Genomic DNA, 9,759 nt, shown 5'->3' on the forward strand with positions numbered 1-9,759 from the left:
TGTATCAGGTGAGGATCAGTTATTTTAATGGTATTAAGCGGATAGTAAGATCAATCTGTATATTTTGTTAGTGAAAAAGTCCCTTCTGAATAGACTTTGTCCAAATTTCATAATCATTTAAGGGCTACAACGACCCGTTTAGCTACAAATTAGTGGCTTTGATCCAGATTGCATTAGTGCTACATTCTCAGCAGTGGTCAAAACAGAGAATGGATAAATAAAGAAAAAAAATAACGCGAAGAGGAGAAGAGAAACGAAGCGGGACAGAAGATGAAACTTAGCATTCACTTTAACCACTAGATTGTCTTGTAAGAGAATAGAGACAAGGGGTTTTGGTCAAACCTTACCACTTGACAACTAAGTCCATAAAATTAAGGGGTTAGGATGAGATCAGAACATCACATGATAAACGGCCTCAGTCTGGTCTGCAAAAAGTTTTAATTAGATCAGAACATCACATGACAAACAGCCTCAGTCTGATCTGCAAAAGGTTTTAATTGTTTAGCTATACACACACACACATATAGCTATTGAATCTCTTAGGATTTGTTTAAAGATCAATTATATGCATATTCTTCAACTTCCTGCTTATAGTCTTCATTTTAGCTTCTTCTGCTTGAAATTGTTTCCTTCTCATGCAGTATGGAGTAATTTTCTCAGTGAATCAGCAAATTTAACTGGAAAAAGGCTAAACATCGAACAAGTGAAGAAAGGTATCAAGCTAATGCACTTGCTCATATTGTATGTCCAACCCCAAAAAACCCTGTTTGATGTACATAGTAACTTTTTCCTGTTTCCTTTGATTCTCAAGTGGTCCTATTAAACAGTTTTCCTCCTCATCATCATTTAAGCCTTAGTCATCTATGTGGAATCAAAGTAAAAAACATGAGCTACAGAGAAAATGCTCAAATAAAAGAACCAACCAGGTTTTCCTGAATAGAGACATAGCCCAATCTTTATCAAATTCTAAAGGTAACTGAGCGGAAGTAGACCTCCTCATGTAAACTTAACTAATAGTTTGTGCATAAGTAAACCTAACATTTCTTGTCATGTAGTTTAAGGCCATCAAGCAAGAAGCAAATTTCCATATTCTCCTATATATAAAAGGGGCCGAGAACAAGAGATGTAATGTTATAATTTGCTACAGAGAATTCGTACATCTCAAACACAAACAAGCCAAATTAGTACATGGAATCACCTTATGTTTCTGCTTTACTTCCTTAATTATTCAAACCTGCAAAAGGACTCCATGGATTAATGATCCTTGAAAGCCATTAAAAAACTGCTAGAAGCTAAGAATTTATTCTGAGATTTAAATTGCAGGAGAACAAATCAAAAACTAGTTCTAGATCTATGTAAGGTACCGCTGTTTATTTCCCGTTCTTTCACCTTATTTCACCGTTATATTCTTCAAAGTACTGCATAATTCTCTCCCGTGTCCATTTTGTTATTCTCTTTTCCTACCAGGATTGAAAGTTCAAACTGGAACAAATTTGGCCTTACACTGATGAAATATTCTTCAAAGAGTTAAGTATCCTTAATCATTTTTACAGATAGAATGAATTTGGCCTAAACATATGCATTCTTTTATCACTTAGGAGCCATGTAAGATGAAATTCCCGAGCATGGTCTTCAATGAGAGAAAGAAGTGAGGAATCCTCTTTTTTGACTTTGAATCTCCTACTCCAAACATTGATTCTTTTTGTTACTTCAGAAGTATTTTTTGTTGTTTCAGCTTCAGGTATGCGAATTTTTGATATTCCTAATGGCATCTTCTTTTGGAAATTCTAGCTAAAGATAGCATGTTAGTAGGGAATACGCATCATTGCTTTCTTGTTTTGAATTAAACAAGACTTGCAATAACTCATAAATGACATTAAAATTATTTCAATATAAAAATATAATTAAATGCAATGTTACATTAAACGTTGGGCGCTTCTAGGCGTCGGACTTGGCGCCCAACGCTTAGTCGCCTAGGCGGGCGCCTAAGCGGTTTATGGACGTTTTTTTCTTTCTTCATTTAAGTGGTGGTCGATGAGGTTTTGCTGAAGGTCGGAGGAGGTAGTAGAGGTGTTCATATTTGAAGGTTAATGGAGTTTGGAGGACGTGTAGGCTACGACACATAAAATCATAATCAAGGCCTACAGGGTGCAAAGGTTAATGGAGTTTGGAGGACGTGTAGGCTACGACACATAAAATCATAATCAAGGCCTACAGGGTGCAATCCACGTAAGCAGACAATGCTCACCTAAACGCTCGTAATATCTAGGTGGGCAGCCTAAATACCGCCTAGACGCTAGGCGCTAGTTAGGCGGCCTAGGTACCTACCGCCTAGGCCTAGGCGTACGTCTAAGCGGACTAGGCGGAGGTTTTTTAAAACAGTGATTAAATGAGACTTGCTATAACTCAAAAATGACAATTAAAACTATTAGAATATAAAAATATAATCTTTAACCCTCACCGCAACTTTGGAGTTTTGGCGTAATAGTTAGACTTTAAGATGGTATCAGAGTAACCCGGGTTCAAATCCCACCACGAATTTAAAGTATATTTTTAAATACTTGACACCCCTGCGTGAGTCAAGGATTCGACCCATAAAAAGTATGTTCAACATTACAGGACATGTTAGAATATAAAAATATAACCTTAGCCATCACCACAACTTCAGACTTTTGACGCAGTGGTAAGGACTTTAAGATGGTCAAAGGAACTTAGGTTCAAATCACACCGGTCACAAATTTAAAACAAATTTATTTAAATTTTGACACCACTACGTGGGTCTAAATTTTGGCCCATAAAAAGAGGGCACTCAACCTACGGGTGCATATTATAATATAAAATATAACCCTCAACTTTCACTACAACTTCGGAGTTTTAGTGTAAATGGTTAGAGACTTTAGAAAATTTAGCTAACCGTTCTTGGGGAGTTAACTTGTGAAATCCTTAGGTCTTAACTGTGGAATTGTTAAGGAAATATCAACCATGCTATTATCCTACAATTTCCTACCACCATTTTCCCTTAATCCGTCACTAAACATGATTTTAAGATTTTACCCTGAAAAAATCATCTGTTGGGCTAAAAGCTGGTATTACTGATCATTAGCCCTAAGACCCACAAGTACATTACTATTTATTAGTGAATTAGAACCCAGTGATTCTCAATTAAATCTCATTTTATATGATAAACTCTTTCAAAGTTCCAATAGGTCTCATTTCCCACCTATTATGCATCACTCTTTATTGAGCAATGAGCATCATAGTTCCAACTATTAAACTATCCAGTAGAATTTCCATTATGGTTGTTAAAACATGCTTTATTACGTGCCTTGATCTGGAGAGGCACAATGCATAAACAGATAATGTCTTGATAGACATATAGCTTTAAAATTAGCCAATCACATTATGTTTATCATCCCATAGGAATCATAGTTACATCAGTCAATAATTATTCCATAATATCAATGTTAAGCTAGCCAAAAAAATCATATTTACTGTAAGGGGTTGTTTGTTTGCCTAAAAAAAGAGGAAAATCAAAGAATAGTAAATCTATTTCTAAGAAAAATTGTTTTGAGACTGTTTGGTTGGCTAAAAAAAGAAGGAAATCAAAGAATGGGAGATGAGTTGTCACATTATTATTGGATGATGTGGGTGATTTTTTAAGAAAATTTGTTTTGAGGTTGTTTGGTTGGCTAAAAAAATAAGAAAATAAATTATAAGTAAAATATTTCCTGTAATAGGTTCTTTTCTTGTGTTTGGTTCATTCATAAAAATAAGAAAATAGATGAGATGAGATGAGTTGTCATTATATTATTGGATGATGTGACCCACACTTAAGGAAATCGATTTCCTAGCTTTTTTAGAGGAAATTGGTGGAAATGAAATGTTAATGAGATGAGATGAGTTGTCACCATATTATTGGATGATGTGAGTGATTTTTAAAGATGAGAGATATGATGGAGATAAGATGAGTTGGATGATGTGACCTATTTCTTGTGTTTGGCTTATTTTTAGGAGATGATATGAGATGAGTTGTGGGATGAAAATAATATTTTATTGGATGTTGTAGTGAGTTTTAGGGATGTAAATGGATGAAAATAATATTTTATTGATTTCCATGTACCCTTTTCCTTTTCTTGATTTTTAGAAAACCAACCAAACAGCCCCTTAAAAAAATCGAGTAGTGAAGGGCCAAAAATAGTTCACACGCGCGCGCACACACACAAAGATTTCATAAAAATAAAATAAAATTATTGTTATGATTGAGTGTCCTAAGAACTTATACCCAATCAGTCTCTTGAGCCCAAAAAACCAATGGGTCAATTTCTTAATTGCTCTCACCATGGCATCAAGGAACAACAGCTAAAAGGGTTCTCCATCGACTCAATAAAGATGAAATTAAAAATGTACAGGAATCACAGTCAGCAGACTCAACACAGAAAAAGAGTTGTTGCTCAGTCAAAAAAAAAACAGAAAACATTAGCTGCCCACAGTCATTATAAAAAAGTTCAGCCCCTCAAACCGCCGCCCCCCCCCACAGGAATCACAGTCAGCCAGACTCAACACAGAAAAAGAGTTGTTGCCTCAGTCAAAAAAAAACAAACAAACAGAAAACATTAGCTGCCCACAGTCACTATAAAATTCACCCTCAACCCCCCCCCGCCAACCCCCAAAAAAAAGAAACAGAAAAAACCATCCCCACCTCTGGAACTCTGTCAAAGCCAAGCCACTACTATCAACATAAAAAAGAACTATAGATTCAACACAAAGCATCACTGCCCTGAGGCTCATATCCATAGCAATTAAAGATCAAAACGGGAACTGGCACACGTTTGGAAATAGAAGGTTAACTACTTATCTATACTACTTATAAAAAAGAAAACACATCAAAACTTTAGATTTCCTTTTTCATCCTCAATTTTTTTATAACTCATAATTATATCATTATTTATAAAGCTAATGATTCATAACCTCTCATTAACTATGCACCTCTTTAATTTCTCAAATTATTTGGTTGTTCACTACAATATATTAATAATTTATAATAATAATAAAATTCATAAATATATGATAAATTATTATAAATAATTATTAATTATATACAATAGTGAAAATTATTTATTTAATATATTATTCATAAATGTATGATAATTTATTATAAATAATTATTAATTATAATAAAATAGAAGAATTATTTATTTAATACATTATTGTGCATAATTATAATTATCAATAATAGTTTAAATAGGGGTTATTTCTTTATGTTGTAAAGAATATTACCTTGTTCGATAATTAATATCGTCTTAGTAATAAAAATTTAGACTTTATAAATCAAAAATATTTTTATTTTGGAAAATTAATTTATATAAAAATGTTTGTATCCTTGAAATTTATGAGACGTATACTTTTCTCTTATTTTTTCCCGAATATTTAATCATTCACTAGAATAGATTAATAATTTATAATGATAATAAAATTAATAAATATATTATAATTCATTATAAAGAATTATTAATTGCAATGAAATAGTTAAATTATTTATTTAATAAATTATTATACATAATTATAATTATTAATAATAGTATAAATAGGGTTATTTCTTTATGTTATAAAGAATATTACATTGTTTGATAATTAATATCATCTTAGTAATAAAAATTTGGATGTTATAAATTAAAAATAATTATTTAATAGATATTGCAATAAAATATGTACATAACATAAATATTTAATAATATAAATAATTTAATTATTTCAATAGTGTACTTAAACTAATGATTACATTATTATTTAATATTTATACTCTTAAATAAACTGTTTAATAACATAATAATAAGCAAATTTAAATAACTATTAAATGTATGCTAATAATAGTTTAAGTACTAATAATAGTATTAACTTAAAATTTTTAATCATAGTGTAATAAAATAACTTTATAAAATGTTATATATAATTTATTAAATAATATAATATTAAATACAAACAATGTCCACGTGCAAAGCACGTGCATTATACTAGTTTTCAAAAATGAGGTTTCATATCAAGTGGGAATTGGGTCCAAAAAAAGAGGGGGAAATGAAATGCTTTTTGTGCTCGTGTAATCGGGGTGCATAGCCTGCACAAACCTCATGATACAGGTTATCCCCATAACACAAGCGCATAGGCCCAAAATGATGCACAAGCACATAGGCCCAAAATGATGATGCCCAAAACATCATGTATTGATGTAGTTGTTTGAACAGTGTACTGATGAAACAGCTATGGCATATCATATGTACAACAGATTCTCAGATATTTTCATTCTTGAAACATTTGAAATTCTTAATGCCATAAAAGAGTTCATGAAATAAGCAAGGTCCTAAGGAGACGAGTCATCAGGATACAGTAAAAAACACCATCCAGCATCCAAATAGAAAATGTATAAAAAAAGATTCCACTAAGGGTCCGTTTGGATAATGAAAGTATTAGCAGTAAGAAGTAGGTTACAGAATTAACTTTTAAAACTATGAAATAGGAAATAGCAGAAATAGCATTTTTTGTTTGTTTCATATATTTTTAGAAGTAATAGAAGTAGAACTTCTTCCTCTTCATTTACTTTTTTTGTTTGGATAATATTTGAAAATATTACTATGAAGTAATTAATACATGTTGCTTTCATTTTAAGGCTCATTTGGATAGTTGGAAGTATTAGAATAAGAGGTAGATCTAAGAAGTAACTTCTAAAATTATAAAGTTTATCATCTCAAATTATACTATATAGAAAAAACCTGAGAATAATACTAAACTTGTTGATGTATCTCAAATTATTCTACAAGAAAAAAAAATCTGTGCACACATATCAAGAACCATATTAGAATATCTGATCAATCATATAGAAATGGGAACTAAAAAATTAGCTCAAAAATTGTTGGGATATACAAAACAAAACCAATTTCTTGTCATGATTTGTATTTATACGCAGCTCATGTTCACATGTAAAAAAGAGGGGTCCATGGGATTGGATTATGAAGACCTTGAATCTAAAATTGACCTGCAACTTTTTCATAGTGCCGAGAGATTGCATATCGAGATAGAGGAGTAGTTATTAGATCCCTAATTTCACGCATGTTACAAATCTTCACATGGAGCCCGCAAGTATTCTTTTATCTACTTCAGTCCTATTTCAGAGTCTTGAGGGGTGGAAAAGAATCTAGGAAATGGAGATGCCACAAAGACACCACATCATCATTTAAGGAAGTAGCGGAAGTAGATTTTCAAGAGAAACAAACATACATTTTTGTCTAGAAATAGCAGAAGTAGCATCTACTTCCTCTACTTCTGCTATTTCACGGTTACTTCCGTGCAAACAAACAGGCCCTAACATGAAACAAGTCTGAAAGCCAATACTTTCATCAACATTTTCCATGTTCGTCTTCCTGCTCTCCTCCCTAATAATTATGCTTATGTACAAGCAAAAACATCTGAACACTCGAAAAAAGTTAATTAATGTGAACTTGCACAGATCTATGGGTTTTCCATACCTTCTTTTGAGTGACTGCTTTGCTTAATGGACATTTTATGCTAAATGCTTCCTCTAATTTGTTGTCTGATATAAGCAATCACGTGAAAGCATCCATTATTGCAATTTCTTAAAATTAAAGAAAAATAAATAAAAAACTTGCACTAATTGGGCATGCTGCAAAACTAATCTACCACATTATCCATATTGCTCCAGCCTCACTTCTCATTCTTGTCATTCCTTCTAAAGTACTTAACTAACCTTAATGAACCTAGCTAAGCTGCACTCCACTCTGTTCTTCAAGCTTAAGTTCAAAAGAAATAGAAACAGGAGAAAATGTATTCTAAAAGACATAGGCAAATTAAGTGTCAGTTCAAACCTTAAATGACATCTAGATGCAATAGACTAACTTCAAGTATAAAAAACAATAGCTATGAATTTAATGACATGTAAAGGTATAAAATATAGTTATATACCACAATGTATCATCAATACTTAAAATTTAAAGAAAAAGAATGCTTCGCATTCGAAATAGACTACGGTGAAGGCCATGGTGTTTCAACATAATGTTACTGACACAATCTTAAAGTGATTTTTCTTTAAGTGTCTCTCTATTTTAATCAGCAAAAATCACAGGACGAACAACAAAATAATAAAGTATGGAGATAAGAGAGTAATAGAAAAGGCTTACCTCTTTTTTCTTCTCCCGCTTCCTTTTGACCTCATGAAAGGGATCTGGAACACAATATAATTGGTCAAGTTAACTACACAGGAAGCCAACAAAAGAAGTGATTATGTAACAACTAAAAAAGTAAGCCAAAAAAGTAGCTAACACTGACTAATTCCAGTGTGAATGCCTCACATAATATGCATAATACTATAATGGAACAAAGACCTAACTTCTCCGTTATGTACTATCGAGCTGACATCACCTATTTTCGTACCACATTTTGATAAGGTAGAGAGAGGGAGTTATCCCAGAACAAAAATAGGTTGAAGAACTGAAAATGTAGCATCCCCAGAGCAAAGAAAGGGACTAATTAGCTCCAAATCAGTCACTAGTCTAGTGATTAGTAATAACAGTTGTCAGCTCACATTCTTAAACAGATATATGGCCAAATTGCTGAGTGCCTGAGTTAAATCATAAAATGTTCAGCTGATTAAATACTTCTGTAAATCAATCCAACAAGAGCAATTGATCATACAAAGTCAAGATTGTTTTCCAGACAACTTTAAAACTTGTTCCTGAAAACTCAAATTCCAAGAGACATGGAAAGAAAGGAAAACAAAATTACTGATAGACCTAGTCAACAACAGAAGAACAACACCTAACTTTGAACATCATATCACAATAGAAGGCACGCCCTTTCGTTAAAATCACCTAAGAGGTACTACACATGAGAGATAAATCAAATTATCAGTGAACCAGTGATCACAAAAACGAGATTGATAAGCAGTCAGGTGAAATTAGTCGTTTTTAATGAATAAATAGAGTAGAATGATGGGAATCCATTTAATTCTTCACATTAAAAATATTCATTTTCAAATAGAAGAGAATTAGCAAAGAAATAATCTACTAAATCTTAAGCTACCATGTTAAAAAAGAAAACTACCAGCACTCAGCATATGATAGTGTAATGTGAATAGCCAAATAGAAACATAAGAAGACTAGAAAAGCTTCACCCGAATCTTCTTTCAGATACTAAATCAAAGATACTGATGAAATAAAATAACCTACGCTCCTACCTTGAAATTCAAGAATACTTCCTGCGTGAACAGGGAAAAATGGGTACAGCAGGACTTGAGCAGGGTCACTGAAATTAAGAATCCTACAACGTTAAATGTTAACCTCATCCCTTGGCAGAATCCGCATATTAATAAACACCGGATGAGCTCAAAAGAAATTAGCCATACTAGACCATACAGATTTGAAATGGGTGCATGTGAAGTTCTTTGCACGATAAAAGTCTCATTCTTTTACGAGAAAGATAATATAAGGATGGGTTAATTGCAAACAGACCCCTGTAGTATTACCCAATTGCAAACAGACCCCTTGTAGTTCTATTTTGCAAACAGACCCCTAACTCCTAAGTGATTTTTTTAACTCTTAAAATCATTAAAAAGGTTTGAAGAGGCGGGTAGATCCCCAATAGTTCTATTGGTGACGATAGACCCTCAATTGCTCTTTTTTTAATACTTACAAAAAAATTCACTAAGGGGGTGTATTCACACCTGGGCCAATACTACAGGGGTCTATTCGCAAA

The 9,759-nt window shown here is 32.6% G+C and overlaps 1 protein-coding gene across 1 annotated transcript in view; it reads right to left on the bottom strand.

Annotated features, from left to right (window-relative positions):
• LOC109842182 (GBF-interacting protein 1-like) overlaps positions 1 to 9,759 on the bottom strand; it is a 27,408-nt gene that overhangs the window by 16,852 nt on the left and 797 nt on the right. The window contains exon 2 of the mRNA XM_020411085.1: positions 8,187 to 8,230. Within this exon, the coding sequence (XP_020266674.1) occupies positions 8,187 to 8,230 (44 nt within the window). The remainder of the gene's footprint in view (positions 1 to 8,186; positions 8,231 to 9,759) is intronic.

Source organism: Asparagus officinalis, chromosome 5, assembly GCF_001876935.1.
Source record: "Asparagus officinalis chromosome 5, Aspof.V1, whole genome shotgun sequence".
In the NCBI taxonomy this organism is placed as follows: Eukaryota; Viridiplantae; Streptophyta; class Magnoliopsida; order Asparagales; family Asparagaceae; genus Asparagus; species Asparagus officinalis.